The 16,456-nt window shown below is 42.6% G+C and overlaps 3 protein-coding genes across 5 annotated transcripts in view; 1 reads left to right on the top strand and 2 right to left on the bottom strand.

Moving 5' to 3' along the window:
• Positions 1 to 16,456, bottom strand: part of LOC311013133 (ras-GEF domain-containing family member 1C-like) — a 102,740-nt gene that overhangs the window by 75,522 nt on the left and 10,762 nt on the right. Inside the window, exons 5-14 of one of the 2 annotated variants that reach the window (XR_014597110.1) lie at positions 14,647 to 14,868; positions 13,460 to 13,534; positions 12,179 to 12,277; positions 11,571 to 11,673; positions 11,405 to 11,484; positions 11,216 to 11,311; positions 11,009 to 11,104; positions 10,800 to 10,923; positions 10,605 to 10,677; positions 9,155 to 10,514 (exon numbers count right to left, since the gene is read on the bottom strand). Coding sequence is in view for 1 of the 2 variants with exons in the window: in XM_084009073.1 (XP_083865199.1) it covers positions 10,490 to 10,514; positions 10,605 to 10,677; positions 10,800 to 10,923; positions 11,009 to 11,104; positions 11,216 to 11,311; positions 11,405 to 11,484; positions 11,571 to 11,673; positions 12,179 to 12,277; positions 13,460 to 13,534; positions 14,647 to 14,868 (993 nt within the window). In the remaining variant the exon portion in view is untranslated. Of the gene's footprint in view, positions 1 to 8,011; positions 10,515 to 10,604; positions 10,678 to 10,799; positions 10,924 to 11,008; positions 11,105 to 11,215; positions 11,312 to 11,404; positions 11,485 to 11,570; positions 11,674 to 12,178; positions 12,278 to 13,459; positions 13,535 to 14,646; positions 14,869 to 16,456 lie in introns of those variants that run through there. The other variant, XM_084009073.1, reaches the window with a different exon arrangement.
• Positions 345 to 6,460, bottom strand: clk4a (CDC-like kinase 4a). 2 transcript variants are annotated; one of them, XM_084008984.1, is made up of 13 exons: positions 6,334 to 6,460; positions 5,193 to 5,362; positions 3,954 to 4,203; positions 3,226 to 3,328; positions 2,874 to 2,940; positions 2,670 to 2,786; positions 2,396 to 2,562; positions 2,214 to 2,308; positions 1,993 to 2,122; positions 1,827 to 1,909; positions 1,665 to 1,744; positions 1,485 to 1,575; positions 345 to 1,116 (listed from the first exon to the last, which is right to left on the bottom strand). In XM_084008984.1, the coding sequence occupies exons 2-13, from the start codon at positions 5,351 to 5,353 to the stop codon at positions 901 to 903; spliced, it is 1,560 nt and encodes a 519-aa protein (XP_083865110.1). In that variant the 5' UTR covers positions 5,354 to 5,362; positions 6,334 to 6,460; the 3' UTR covers positions 345 to 900. The 2 variants fall into 2 exon arrangements, with proteins under 2 accessions (XP_083865110.1, XP_083865111.1); XM_084008985.1 differs by having other exon boundaries at positions 5,202 to 5,362.
• The window catches only part of tmem126a (transmembrane protein 126A), a 33,081-nt gene continuing 23,850 nt past the window's right edge, over positions 7,226 to 16,456 (top strand). Inside the window, exon 1 of the mRNA XM_084009074.1 lies at positions 7,226 to 8,073. Within this exon, the coding sequence (XP_083865200.1) occupies positions 7,374 to 7,988 (615 nt within the window). The 5' untranslated portion in view covers positions 7,226 to 7,373 and the 3' untranslated portion in view covers positions 7,989 to 8,073. The remainder of the gene's footprint in view (positions 8,074 to 16,456) is intronic.

Here is a 16,456-nt window from a genome sequence, read left to right as displayed (position 1 = left end):
CTGATATTAAGCGGGATAAATAAGGAACAGTATAAAACTGTACATTTAATCTCTAAATTTAAAGAGCTTGAATAACAAGGTTCAGCTTGGTATTTACTTTTCGTTGTCAAATTTTCTCTTTTGTTAAATATACCAAAAAAATGAATCAATTCAAATAACTTTGAATGCACTTTTGCAAGTCTTTCAACAGTGAAATATACTAAAGAAAATCCTTGAGTTCATCTTTACTCTACAACGCTGGTCTCCAGTGACGTTCCTTTCCTTCAGGCAGAAGACTTTAGCAGCAATGTAAAAGCTTTTTACTGCCATCGTGTGGCTTAATGAAGCTACTGCACACAAGACACTTCTGTCGTCTATTCACGTTTATTGAGAAAATGTACATGATACTGCAAAAGTTACATAACCAGCCAGTGAAAAAAATACCTGAACAACTTCTATGTACAATGATTTTCCACCTGCATTATTATTTTTTACACCAACAGTACTGAATACTTATTACTGCTGAGTGATGCAGGGTGAAGCCATTACATTCCCGATCACCGCCCTGACAATGTGAAAGAACATGGAAACACACCAGATAGCTCATGAATTAAAAAAAACAAACAAAACAGCTCTACCTACCAGAGTGTGCACAGCTGCTAAAAATTAAATTACAATGGCAAATAAATAGAAATCAATCAGGGGATAACATCAAAACATGCCACGGATGAAAACCTAATAAGTAACACTGGCTTGGGACAGGAGACGGCAAAGCAGGGCAGTGGACTGATACAGTCAGTTAAGGTACACCTCTCCTGGAGAGTCAGGAATTAGAGAGGCTGGCACTGTGCACCATGGTAACCATGGTGACAGCCAGGCCCTGACCAAGGCTACAGGTCAAAGGTTTCCAGGTTCAGGAGATCAGTCTTTTTTGCTGCTTCGGCTGGTGCTTCTACTGCTGGTGCTTCTACGGCTCGTGCTTTTGCTGCTGCTGCTGCTTTTTTTGTGGTAGCAATCGAAGAAGGGATGTTTGAGGGCTTGCTCCAGACTGAGGCGCTTGGCTGGGTCGTACTCCATCATCTTCTCTATCAGGTCAAACAGCTGATGGTGGGCTTCATCCTTGGACTGCATGTAATGCTGATGGGAAATGGTGGAAAGTTATAAAAAAATCACGATTAATCCTGTGCTCTGCATTTTAAGTCTAGTTCTATATTACATGTGCAAACTGTGTGAAGCACGTGGGCTCAGTGGCATGCAGCATATCAGGACTCAAGTCCTTTAAGTTCCAAGGTGTGTACAGTTACTCTGAACTAAACGGGTGAACCACAGAGCTTTTGAATTGTTTTTAAAACACATTTTAAATACAGATGTAACTATTGGTCCACAAGAGCAAGTCGACACCGACTGCATGTGATCGTCTATAGTAGTAGTAGTAGTAGTAGTAGTAGTAGTAGTAGTAGTAGTAGTAGTAGTAGTAGTAGTAGTAGTAGTGGTGTTCCATTTACCTTAAGGGGTTTGCAGTGTTTCTTGACATATCTCCCTGAAGAGCCATTAACATCCCAGTCAAGCTTGTTCCGGTGAACATAGCGCCGTTTCCTGTACACCACAATGATTACAAAATGTATTGTTTATTTATTTATAAAGTTTTTCAGAGTATACAATAGGCCAGCTCGTGGTCTACGTACTTGGTTTTCTGCAGGAGGTCTGTGGGGATGGGGCCCAGGACTCGCTCCATCATAGCAAGATGCTCTTTACTGTCATGAGTCTGAAGGAGAAAACACATCTTGGTTACTTTATGGTAAATGTGACGGTATTATTATTTCATTGTGTGATCTACTGCCTCTTACCTGGAAGAGAGTAGATCCAAGGTAGTACTCAATGAGTATGCAGCCTACGCTCCAGACATCACAGGAATGGCTCCAGCCCAGATCTGAAAGAAACCATGTATATAACAAGTCACCACGGAAGTATCCAGCTAAGGCTTATGAAGAGTGCTTCATTACAGCCACGTACCTAAAATGACTTCAGGAGCCCGATAGTGACGTGTTGACACCACAGAGGTGTGGTGCTCGTGTTCATACGTGGCGTTACCAAAGTCAACGAGTTTCACATCTGGGTTCTTCAATGTCCGTTCATCTCGTTTCTGAGGACAAGAACACAGTCATGGTAGTTCTTTAATTTGGCCAATACTTCAGCAGGTATGCTTTTTCTGGATACATATTCAGGATACTCACCATTACAGGATTGTACTCCATATTATACTCTGAATCAATGAAGAGAATATTCTCAGGTTTCAGATCCGTATGAGTCAGCTTGTTGCTATGCAGAACTGAAAGACAAAGCCATATACGATTAAACCAGGTTGTTCTTTTGACACGTACTATATTTCCTGTGCAAGTAAGTGTCCGTTACTCACATCGCACAGCCCGAATTATCTGGTATGCCATCCGCCTGATGTGTTCAATAGGGAACGGCTGAAAATTGTTTTCCTTGAGAAAATCGTAGGTGCTGAGGCCAAGCAGTTCAAAGGAAATGCAAACGTGGCCGTGGTAGTCAAACCAGTCCAGTATGTGTACGCAAGCACTGAAGACAAGAGGGATAGAAAAGCACAGTTAGCTTTCTGTGTGGCAATTTCTGAACATATTTCCAAATTTCATGATCGCATATCACGTGAGTTACAGTTGACTTACTATTTCTTATCAGTGTCGAGGGACTTCAACTGTTCAAGCACCTCTACCTCAGACATAGCTGCCTCACGGTAGCGGTCTATGTTTTTAATGATCTTCAGAGCCACTCGAGCTCCATCACTGGAAACGCACAAAATAAATCATTTTAATATCAAAAACAGGAGAAAACATTTTTAAAATGTTGAGCTGTAAGGATTATTTTCTTACTTAGAGTGATCAATGCATTCAACGACCTTCCCAAAGGCACCTTCTCCTAGAGTACACACAATCTCATCTACAGAAAATAGACAGGTGAAGTTAGAAACACAGCACTGACAAGGTGAAACATTGCCCTTTGGCTGGTGAACTGCCTGATTATTACAAACAGACTTCTGAACACTGAAATAAAACTCAATGCTAAATATGTTACACTGACAAGCAGTATTTAACCAAAGAATTAAATCTAATGGTCCAAATGCTTGTTTGGACTAATACAAATGTTTGGAAATAAAAACCAGACAACAAGAGAGTGAGAGAGACAAAGTGTGAACAGTAGAAAAAAAAGGTATATATTCTATACATCTCGCTCTCAGCATGTCTCCACTGTGATAGATGAGGTGACCCTCGCCATCATCCTCAACACTCCTGGATCTTTTCCTGCTCCTGCGCTGTTGGCTCCTCCTCTGCACCGGAACCGCCGCAATCCGCCATCACATCAACAACCCATCAGTCAGCCAGCACCAGGCCACCACAATGCGACATCGTCATTCATTCAACCAGGCCAAGGGGGGGAGGTGTAGGGGTGGATAGATTCGGCCCGTTCAGTAACACCGCCAGGCGCATGGACGGAGCAGCAAATTCAAATTCAGCCCCGTCAGAGAAATTGGGAGCCAGCCACCACATAGTGTGCGTTACAGAAGAAAAACATGGCAACAAGATTTTCAGATGAGAGACTTTCTCAGAGTAGTACAGAAAAAAACTCAACTTGATTGATTACAGTTTATCTGCATGGTCCAAAACAACTTAATTCTTTACTATCATGTCCCATAACTGTCCACTAAGATTTCAACACAGATACTGGGTCCACTTTTCTCTAGCAAATCTATAAAACACTCACAATCCCTTATTTCCCGAGCCCCCACCCCCAAATCCCCTACTTGTCATTACTGGATATCATGCATAATAGTGAAAAGTGGGACACAGAGACAAAGACAGGTGTTATGCATTGGCTAAACACCAGTGATGACCCACTCGATTTGATGGCAAAGACAGGAGGGGGAAATAGAGGGGAGAAGGAGATTCTCGTACCGAGGAGGACCTGTGGCGAGAGGGGCTACGTCTGCGCCTTCGGTCTCGGTGATTGCGGCTGCTTCGCCTGCTGTGACCACTCCGACCGCTGCGCCCGGATGACTTGCTGTAATGGTGCCAGTCACGGTCTCTTTCTTTGCACGTGCCTTCGCGGCTGTCCTCCTCACAGGCCATGCCCAAACTGTGATCCTGGGTGGTTCCTTCCCGAGAGTCCAGCCTCTGGTTCAAACTGCGGGTCTCCAAGTAGTGCCTGCAGTCAAACAAAAAAATACATACAAATCAAAAACAAGGACTAGAAAGTGTAAGCCAGGAGATGTCCAGTTCCTCCTCCGTGATAACACTCTCAAATGAAGGCTCTATAAGATGGTGCTAATGTGTGCCCACTTGCTGCCTGACATCCTATCCCCTCAATCTTTTATGTAACATTTGTAATTGGCAACATACTGATTTACGGCCACCAAACACCAAGTGTCCTGTTCAATTAGGAGCTACAGTTCAGAAAGGCTTTCAGTTCACAGTTAATCACTGGTTAAAGAGGAGGAACATTCAAATATCAACATGTAATGTCACACAATTGGGATATTTTAACATTCAAACAGCTGACTCCTTGGCAACCCAAGGCATACCTTCCTTGAAACTTGTGCAGAGAGCAACAGATAGTCACATTAGCTTAAAGTGAAGCACTGAGAGTGCTGAAAGCTTTTCGGCGCAACCTGATGTGTGTAATACAATCTGTGATCCTGCACTTGCAAAAAAAAATCAAGGGAAATTTGTTTATTGCTTCGATAAAAATAACCGTACGTTCCAACAGCACCTCATACACGCCTATGACATCCTAATGTTCGCTCATTAAGGTTGCCTTTGCTTAGCAGGCCATGTTAGCACCTATGCATCTAAAAAAGGCCAACCCTCGAGGGCCCTGGCACCCTGTTGGTGTCAGTTTTCTTCCAGGAAGGAGTCTGCCTCCCTACAGAATTAAAATTAGAGTAGATCTGGAAACACAACGTGACCCCGCAGGCGTCATACATGCCCACAAAATTGCAAAACATTAACATTGCACATAACTTCACCAACTCAATGACATTCCATTATGAAAAACAACATAATCTAGTTTTTAAATATTTCTTTAACTCAGTTAAAATGTGTACTGGAAAAAAACTAATGGAAGTCTTAGACATTTAAGTCGGTATTCAACACAACAAATACTGATATTATATCATCTAAAAATATGATATTTACCCATCATACATCTTTCGGTGATGGAGAGTTCTTCTGGACTTATTTTCTCTTTCGCTGCTGTGTGAATCTTGTTTCCTTCGCTTACGACACTCCATTCTCTCTTCCCACCTGTACTCATCGAGCCACACACCTGGGGAGCGCATCCGCTTAGAGTTGCGCATGTGAAAGACCTGGGAAAACAAGTGAAAATTGAATTCCACCGACTCCACCAATACATTAAAATATTTCAATTATTAATCATTGAAATATTTTTGCAGCCTTGAACTGTTGCAGCATTACAAGGTAGGATCCTTCCTGGAGGTACCCATCCCCCAATAAAAATGACCCAATATTATGTATACAATTGGCAGCAGCCCGCTTAAACCTAGAGTGGTATAATATTTAAGATAAAGAATTTAAAAAAAAGGTCAAGTTGACGATTTAATCAACCATCAGCAATATAAAACATTAACTCGCCAACCTTCATTTCACATTTTAGCTTACTGATAATAATAAAATATATGATAAAATGCCAGGAGAGCCCTATGCGTAAGCAGGTTATAATCATGGGCTAACGTTAAAGACGTTTCCGCTGCAGATCTAACGTTCTCACCTCGTCCATACACTCTCAATACATATCCATCGTGGCAGTTTGTAACTCAGACACTGGTTAACAACGATACTTTTGTTATGCATGTGACTAACCGGTGGACTAGCTAACATTAGAGATCAACAAAGCAGAAAGCCGTCGAACGTTAGCTTGATCTCGATCCAAAGGCCCGACGAGCGTTTAACGCGCAATCTAGCTACGTTGACTCGCTGCACATAAAACAACATTAACGTTACGTCAGTCCGTCTAATTAACATTAAACGAAGATCTTCTACGGTGACTACCAACTTCAAAGTGTTAATCATCACAAATTAAAAAAACCCCGTTGCGTTCCGATCTGCCTTACGATACTTACAATATATCAGGAAATACATTCTCGTAGCTAAACACAGCTAGCTAATTAGCTAGACAACGTTGAGCGTCTGCCATGTTGTCGAGCCGTCGAGTATCAAATAGCTAACTGGCTAACGTTTAACACATTAGGGGCAAAGAACACACGCTAAACTACGGGAAACAGAATAAAGTGGTGATTGTCTGTATCCTTGGTCTTACCTCGATTTATCAATAGATTCGAAAGGATAGCTTTATAGGGTATGTATTAAAAAAATATGAACAAAGAAACAAAAAAGCCTCCAACTAGTTCCCTTCAAAGATGGCGAGCTTCTCCGTCGAAAATCGGATGGAACGTTGTTCGATGACGAAACGCACAAGAACAACGCCCACTCATGGTACCAAAGGGATTTTTCCCCCTGAGCTGTTCCTTTCAGGTACGATCGCGCAGCACTGCGCGAATCAAAATACGACACTGCTTCGGTAATGGCATACAGTTAACCATTATTATTTAATCACAATTTAGAGTTGGACTCTGATGAATTATTTGAAATCGTAAAAAGGATTAATTTTCTCTATGTTTGGTCAAAACCTAGTGCATACATTGATCTTGCTTTTTTAAGCTCATCAACTAGACGTTTATCAAGACTTGTATTAAGACTTTTATATTGCTGTCCAAATATATAATATAATAATTATATATAATATTTGTGTCACAAATCAAAGCAAGCTGACCTGGTACAATGTATACCCTTGTTATAAATGTATTCATATTTTCTATACCCTTTTTCTATGTTAAAGTAAATCTTTATTAGGCTACTCTCTTTCTTTGCAGTTTCTTGAATTGTTGTTTAAAAGATGATATTGAAGTACCGGTAGACTATTTTAGCCTGTAGCAGATATTAAGACTAGGCATACACAAGTAGAATTAGCCTATGGCGCTAATGATAAGGAAAATAGTAATTAAAAAAATAAAATCCTGGAATAAAAAGAAGGCTTCTGACACTACACTGAAAATAATCTATAGATTATATTATACAGCTCATTATTGGATGATCCTGTGTATTGTGTTTGCGCTTGCAAGCCTGACAGGAAACACGCGGGGAAACAAAACCCATGATATGCGCATTGAATTGTGGGTAAAACATGTCTGCGCGCTGTCTGCACCTTCAGGACCATCTCAAGCTGATGTGATAGCAGAGGAATCACCGTAGTTAACCGGGTTCTGGTGCAGGTTGTCGGTTTTAACCATCCCGCTGAAGATGTCGGAAAATACCGAGAAGGACGGCGTCTCTGGAAATGGCCTCTCCAGAGCTGCGATTGCCGAAATGCTGGCGAAGAACTTCGAGAAGCTGCCTGACATCGACCAGAAACTCTTCATGTATGGACCCCTGTACCTGGCGGGGAACGGCAGCCTCGCGGGCTTGATATCCAACAGCTTGTTTCGCAGAGCTCTGAACGTCACGCAGGCGCACATCGCCTCCAGCCTGCCGATGGCCGTGCTGCCCTTCATCACGACGGTCGCCCTCTACAACGCGGCGGTGTCCGGGCCACTCATGTCCGGCGACCTCAACTGTCCCACATGCGCCCTGGTGCGCGGCGCCCTGGTCGGCGTGGTCGGCGGCGGGGTGTACCCGATCCTCCTGGCATTGCCCGTGAACGTTGGTCTCGCGACCCGGTACAGCACGGCGCCGATGCCGGAGAAGGGCAATCTGCTCCGCTTCTGGGGCGACCTGTCCAGGCCGATCCTGAGGAGGATGAGGGCGGTGCTGGTGCTTCAGGTGTTTTTCGGCACCTTCCTGAGCTCCAGGCACTTTGAATCGTACACCAAACTGGCGCAGATAACGTTTGGCTCAGGAGAGGAACTTAAAGACTAAAATGTACTAAACCTTCAAATAAACGCTGTTTTTACCGATTTGCAGTGTTCAAATATGCTTATCAAAATCACCACTTGTGGAATATGTTTTGCGATTCTTTTCCCTCACAAAAAATGTAATAACAATAACCTGCATAAGTATACAACCTGGTTAAAGAGCTGAAACAATTAAATTATTACCGGTAGTCACTAAAATAATGGGCGAACATTTCCATTATCTGTTAATTGTTAAAATCCTTTTATATTATGATTATATTTTAAATTCAGTATCTTTGGACTGAACGTAATAAGCAATTTGAAGCGGTTGGCTCAGGGAAACTGATGTGCATTTTCCAATATTTTGTGACAAAACAATTAACTGATCAATGTAGGAAGTAATTGAAAGATTAATAGATGTAGTATTTAAACTGGTGACTCAGCTTTGGGTTATGCCTGGATTTTCATAGCATTCGGGGCACGTTTGTACCAAATCAAACATTATGAAAATGTCTATATGCAAAAGACAAAGTGTCAAATGGCTGATCCATAATTTTGAAAACCTGGCTTGTGTGAATTCTTTGCAATGCTTATGCAAAGCATGAATGTGTGGCAAAATGGAAATCAATCATTGTGATTAACAAAACTGAAGGAAATCAACTGAGCATGGTTTCCTTTTTATTAAAGGCCAGTCAGACACTTTGCAGTGATACTGGAGCCAAAACTGTGCCCGCTTGGCCTTAATAACCATGAAAAACACTGAATACACAGCAACGTTTGTGTGACAACGAAACAAATTCAAATTCACCGCTGTGAACTGAGTGTCTCTGAGAGTGAAAAAAAAGAGTGTGAAGTATTGCAATTGTCATTGAAAACACATGTTGAACACAGGCGATGTTTTATTAAAACATGTCTTTACCTTGAAAGGCAGGTTTTGACTTCAAATGTCTGGCTCTCTAGTCTCAACTCATCGGGTGAACGTGTTACAGGGAAAGGAAGTTTATTGATGACAAATGAGGAGGGAGAATTAAAGTCTGTTATTGAGAGGAAAAGGTGCTTCTAAAGAGAAAAACGATGACATCAATCAATCATAGCGAACTGAATAAGACCGTTTTTAAAAAGCTCATAGTTACATAGTTCCCCATATCCATCCTCCCCCCCTCAAAAATGGCTCCCGAATCACAACGAAACAGCCAAAAAACAAACCTCAGTAACAATCCCACTAAACGATAAACAACACATTTCAAGTCAGAGGAACCTGAATCGTCATGACAACCAGTGATGCATATGGCACAAGTCTCCCTCTTTACTTTATAGACGGACAAAAGTCTCCCAGTTCGTCATTGTGCCGCCACAGAACGCGACAACGCGTCCTCACTGCAGCGTTGGTGTCGCAGTGGTAATCGTTACAAGGTGGATACGCTTTAATGCCCCTTTAAAAACACCTGTCGTGTAGCATGCTATTGGACTTCATATTCAGGAAAAGGAAAGTTACAATAAAAACTATACATCTGTCGACACAGAAATCTCCATAAATATATTAGACAACTGAACGTCAGTCAGAGAAAACTTCCTGAAGAGCAGAAAGATGAGGGGTAAAATGTCACCTGTACACGATCTACACACCTGGCCCGGCTCCCGTCGCGACTGTTAAGATATACTGTAGTTGTCACGCGTTACTGGCACAATACATTTAAAAGTAGTAAACACTTCTTTTTTTTTTTTTTAACGGTTCGTAATCCCCGCCCCCCCCAAAATAAAATACAATAAATTATAATACAAGAAGAGATGACCAATAAAACGGGCTTCTCCGGTCATTCTCATGCAAAACAAGACGGCGACAATCTGAACAGAGATGAACATCTGGATCACAAACACATAAAAAAAAAAATAATAAAAAGTACACGTGAGATGAACTGGTAAAATGCTCTTCTGTCTTCCCAGGTACGCACAATTCCTTCAGTAGACCTATAAAATTAGACAGCTGATACGGGCTAGCCAGCGCCCTTCACATCATTGTAAGTTTCATTACAGTACATGACAAGTAAAGGGGGGAAACTCAAATACCTAGACGGGGCTTCGGACCAAAGGGGAAGATAGAGAGAGAGAATAGGGGAGAGGAGCAAATACAAAAACAACGATCAGTAGGAATTTCATTTTATAAAGTGGTTTTCCCTGTAACTGTACTCTCTATAGTAGTAAACATATCTTCACAGAGTAAACACACATGGAGGGAAGGGGGAAGGAGAGGCTGTGTCCTCCTCCTACATACTCTACCTCACCGATCATCACTACCCTCCAATGACATTTTGCTCCAGTTTCCATAGCTTAACTTTTTCAATTTTTTTTTTGTGATTGTATTTGATTTTTTTTTTAACACTCTTCTTGATGAATCCTGTTCATCGTGTTTCTTTTGTTTCGTCATTTCTTCATAGAAAACACCTAAGTTCCAGCTAGGTTCCTTCACAGTTCATTTTAGTGCAATGAGAACACGCGCTCTCTGGCTGGTCGGCTGCCGTCGGTGCCTCATGTCTTTCCCAGGACGTTCGACCTGACGGCGGGAAAAGAGAGGAGAGGTGAAGGTGAAGGGCGGAGGATGTGTCGATGTGGCATCTCCCATCTGACGTGTTGTTATTCTTACCTGAGTGCTTTCCATCGGTCCTTCTCGACCTGGTTCTCTGGACTCTCGCTCTCGTAAGATGCAAGGTAGAGTCCTGGGGAAGAACGAAAACAGACAGATTTGGGAAACAAGTAAAGAGGGCCGATTAAGTAGCTGGAAAATCCACAGCGGATGCAGAAAGTAGGTCCGAGGCCTCGAGTACAACCAGGTTCTCACCATCCTCGCTGAAGATGGGCGCGGTGTGGAGGTAGTGGAGGATGGACCGATCCTCCTCGAAGGGACACTCCACCTGTTTCCATGTCATGAACTCCCGGACCTGCCGTGCCAACTCCACAAATTTCTAAGAGACAAAAACATTGCACTAGTTATAAAGTTTTTATGGGTTAAAATGAGGCAGGGGTCATGAGAAACGGTGACCGGCTCACCTCGAAGTTAACGTGGCCGTTGGGCAGTCGATTGGCACAGCCTTCGTTCAGGAAGTAAATGTCTTTGATCAGCAGACTGAAGAAGGGGATCACAATCTGAAGAAAGGGAAACAGGCAGGTAAATGTACATGAAGATGAAAATGAAGGGTTGAATCGATGCCAGCGTGCTTTCCCGACTGTTGGCAGCGACGCCGTGCTGAGCCCTACCCTTTCTCTGTTGCTGTTGGCAGTCCGAGAGCGATGGGCGGCGCCCCTCAGGGCTGTCCTGTAGTTGTAAAAGTTTCCTGTGGGATCCATCTGATGCTGTCAAAGCAAACGGCAACAAGCAAATACGCTGTCAAATTCGAGTTACCACCTGTCTTGTACCGCCTAGTTACATTGATTAGTTGCACTTACCTCAAGAATGAAGAACTTGGCAGTCTTGGCTTTGCCCCAAGTCTTCTTCAGCCGTGACACTGGGCTCATGTTCATACCGGCTGCGGGAGGAAATGGATTCCAACTATCAATATCAGATCGTGCAACAGAATGATAATGCTTTGAGATATCGCAAAATTAGACTTACAGATGATTGCCATCAGGGAGTTGAAGTTTCCAATGTTGAAACACTCCCTGGCAACGTCGATGAAGAACTCGATCACCTGGGCCCTCTGCTTCTTCTTTGCTGGCTGTAAAAACATGTTTTATATTTATTAATCTTTCATTTAATGTTATCTCTCTCTCTGCAAGCACTGGCACAAGCAGGTAACTATCCTTGCAGGTGACAATGTAGTAACACAAGGTAACCACTAGGGGCAGTGATGCTCTGTAACAACTAACTGTCTTTGTCTAATGCCCCACTATTTGTAAGAATGAAATACTGTACTGCAATATTAAAAAAAACACAATAACACATCCAATATAGGGACATTTCAGTTTTCAGTTTCAGATATACATTTCCACTCAACAGGCACAACCCATGCATACAAATAGGCAATATCTCTCTTTCTCATGTCTCCTCCCATTCCTTAAGATGTCTGCTTCATGATTTAAGTGCTTTTCATCAGTTCTCAGAGTGGTTCTCATATATTTCATCTTTGTCATAATCAATATATTTTGTGTGCAGTTTCTTTGCTTTTAAAAGTCTAATATCAGAATATCTGAGTCCCAGCTGTACCAACATTTGCCACTCACCATGCAGATCTCAGTAGCCACCAGGTAACACAGTCTGTTGAACCACCTGACATACGCCTCCAGGTTGGAGGTTTTCTTCTTCTGGTCTCCGTAACACGGCTGCAGACGACACACAAGCGCGAACACAAGCGCAAAGTCAGCATCAGAAGCGATACCATAGAGAATTCCTCCTAATTAGCTTCCTATCTACAGGCTGCCCCCCTTATGTGAGTATAAATGACAAAGACGGCGAGCTGGGAGCGGAAATAACACGATCAATGGAGGGCACGAGAAAAAAAACCCCATAGGGGACAGACGGAGAGAAGATGAGTGAGAGAGACGGTGACTGAATACGGAGAAAAACACAGAGAAACAAAGAGAGTGAAAGCGTTCAACAGTTGTACAGAGAGGGAAGACGACGTAGTTGTGCTCGGTACAGCTTGTGTTTGATCACAATGCTGTGCTGTATGTGACCTTAGTGGCCTGCTGACATTTATAGCCCCTTAAGAAACTAATCCTGATTAGACCCCAACAACACAATATACAAGGGGTTTTATGTCAGGAGACTTTTTTTTTAAACCACATTACAGCTATTCTCACATTCTGCCTCCTTTAGAATCCCTCAATCAAACAAAACTATATGAAAATGCTGAATTTGTTTGACCTGAGGACACATAAGAAGTGTACGTAGTAATCGTGATATAACCCATTTTTGTGGCTTACATTTTTGAAGCCTCGGGTTTGGCATTTTGCAACCAGTGACCATATTTGGACTGCAGAGGAGCGACGGGTGGATCTGACAAAGCAAAGCTGCAGTCACCCCAAGAAGCAACCTTCGGGTGCAAAGCTAGAAACTTCCATAATTTGAAGGTAAACTTTACAGCAAAAATGTTGAAGTAAATATAGTAGCTAATTGCATTGGTAGCGTGGTAGCGAGGCCGCAGTAGTGACGCCTTAATAGCGACCTGTCAATCACAATGAAGCCACACCCCTATTTGAATCTAAATCAGACTGTAATTTACAAAATGGACATCACGCTGTATTGAAGAAGAGTTGAAACTAGCGATTGAGATAATAAACTGATATTTACAATGTTTACAGAGGTAATAAATTAACTAAGAACTGCGCTCCCTGATGGCCAGTAGAGAGAATGCAGGTTTAGGGCACCTCCGTATTCATTTATCAGAACTGGAGATGGCCTGGGACAATGGGTGTCCACTGATATGACAAAACATCATACATGAAAATGACATTAAAATACACAGGAAATGGGTGATTTATAATAAATAAATACTTGTTTACCTGGGTTCCATCTAGCGGGTCTTTCTGAACAAAGGCTTGGACAAACTCCTCTGGCCCAATATGACTCAAGTGCTCCTAGAAAACACAGACACCAAATGGGGGGTTGAGTCCCATTAATAATTCTTTCATTTCAGTAATGGAAGTCAATCAATGAAGGGGAAGTAATGACTCACTGACATGACTCATTGGGATCATATTTCCTCAAAGTGACACGAGACCAACTCACTTCTATTAAAAGACAACTGTGTGTGCACTCACACATGCATGTGGAAATCAAAATGATTCATTAGACTCCACTTATGATATAACAGCTCATAACACACACACACACAGACACACACACACACACACACACAGCACAATGGCATCGAAACTCTTTTTAATCACAATTCACATGTAGCTAAACACTACAATAGAAATAGTTATGTGTGTGTACACTGTAAATGCCTGTCTGACTCCTCTTTCCCTTTGTGTGTTTGTTATGTGTGTGTGTGTGTGTGTGTCTGTGTGTGTGTGTGTGTGCCAGAGTGTGAAGCTGTCAGGTCACATACATCCACAGTGGTTTTATCCCCTTTGTTTGAAGCCTCAGGCTCATCACTGACTTCTGGGGTGATGTCACCACTCAGACAAGGGTACAAGCTTACTCAGGCGCGCACACACACACACACACACACACACACAGAAACACAATCAACCCCCAGATACACGTGCCCACATCAAGACACACATGAATAGACCGAAGGCACCATGCATGCCATGTGAGGAACGCTGCAGAGATCCTTTGTTCATGTATGTTGCATTGCGTGATTCCCTTTGTTCTTTTTGTTATACTGGGTGAAGACCAGTAAGCCCATGATCCAAAATGCTACAAGATCACAATGTTAAGTAAGTCTGCCAATTTTGTTTTTTCTATTACACCTCCCACCTTATTGCCTTTGTTCTCTCAGATTCATTTTCCATCACCCTCACGTGTCTTTCTATCCTCTCATCTCCTCGTTTGATGTCTTACATTCCTTGGTTCTCGACTTCCATGTCCTTGACTCGGCCTGTGCCTCCTCCGCCCATGCTTCCCCGTCCCTCGCTCCCTCTCTCCACCCATCCAACATCCGTTCCACTCCTCCTTGTCCACCCATGTTATCATCCCTTCCCCTGACCTTTGTCTGACCCGCGCTCCCCCTCCTCCTTACCAGCTCCACGTGGGTGAGCTGCTGTGCCAGTGTGTACGGGTCGTTGCAGATGGAGAGCATGTCCTTCTGGATGGGCGGAGGCTTGGTTTTGAAGGCCACCAGCTTGTCAGAGATGGAGGAGGCATTGAGGGAGACCTTGAGGATGCTCTCTTCCCCCTGGCTCATCAGGGCCAGCCGCTGGCTGAGCTTCTGCAACACCTGGTTCAGGGTTTTCCAGTACGCCTGAGAGGAGGAGAGGAGCAGGCATTACGGATGAATAATGTATTACTTCCTCATAGATCAGTGATAGTCATAAATCAGAGGAACTTCTGGGTTGCCACGTTATGAGCACATATGTCAGCACTTAATTCTTAATGCTTACTGCTTTTATCCCGGCCCTTTATTTTAAAACAATTACATTTAAAAAAAAGCATTACATGTTCAGTTGTCAATAGTCATTCATAGTTAATAGCAGACATAGAACATAATAACAATCAGACTTGCAGTGGTGGAAATGTATTTCATACAATCTTCGGGTACTTGAGGCGCATATTTCTACTTTATTCCACTTTATACTTCTACTCCACCACATTTCAGAGGGAAATATTGTACTTTTTACTTCACCCTATTTACCTTTAGTCACTTTGCAGATTAATCTTATATCAGATATTGATAAGCATCTAAATATGATGATTTGTTACAGACTCATGCCTTCCATTATAAAAAAAAAAGCAGTTAATGAGAAAAGAAGAACGCTGTTTATACTAAAATTAACCTGTAATAATAATACTAAAAATAATACTTTTTGCTAATAAATAAATGTACTTTTACTTTAGTAAAGCTTTGAATGCAAGACCTTTTACAGAGTAAAATGGCACTGTGGTGTACTATTTATATGTTTCCATAAGTATAATATTGTAGTGGTATCTCCCTGACCTGTACATGTATAGTTTGTTGTCCAGTTCTTGCCTGTATATAACAGCGATATGTTCAAGTGTGCTAGCTATCCTTGTTTAGCTCTGTATGTATCTGCATCATCTTGTAAATGTGTAATTTGTAACATCCAACTAATTTGTAAATAATTAATACATTTCTGGCAATTGACAAACTAAGCTACCTCATTAACTTCATCACCGTGTGATTGGTTGCTACATAGTGATAACATTTAATCTCCAAAACATAACGGTTTAACAAACATCGTCTTTATTCTTACCACAACAGCCATGCAGTTTGACATTATCTAACGGTGAAAGCATTTAATGAGAATTAACCTCAATCTAACCTTTCAGTTTAATCAACACAAGACTTTTGTGTTGCATCCAGGAATGTGTGTTTCCTTGCCCCTCCCTCCAGATGACTGTGAGCTCACTCTGCCTCACAAATGACCCCATGGCTCCCACATGTACACACACACACACACACACACGCACACACACACCCATACAGTCGACAGCAAGCTGGAAATAGCAACACGTTCATCACCACCTGCTCCTCCCCTCTTTCTGTCCTCTCTTCACCTCCCTCCATTATTCCCGGTCTTCCACTCTGACTCCATTATTCCCGGTCTTCCACTCTGACTCCATCACCCTCCTCCTTTCTCCTCTGCTCTCCGCGCCCCTGGATGCGATCCCACCGCCCCCGTTTTCTCCATCCATCTCCATCTCCCTCTCTCTGCTTTTCCCGTGAGGCTGCAGACAGAGCCACTCCTCTAACTTCCTTCCCTTCGCCTCGCCTCTCCTGTCATGAAGGATTGTGTAACGCGGAGCTGTGGCTACCCACCCAACACCCGACACTCTTCACTCCTTCCATCACCCCGCTACAGTGCTGCTGA

This window comes from Eutrigla gurnardus, assembly GCF_963514095.1.
Source record: "Eutrigla gurnardus genome assembly, chromosome: 5".
NCBI lineage: Eukaryota > Metazoa > Chordata > Actinopteri > Perciformes > Triglidae > Eutrigla > Eutrigla gurnardus.
This window is presented reverse-complemented; position numbering and strand designations above follow the sequence as displayed.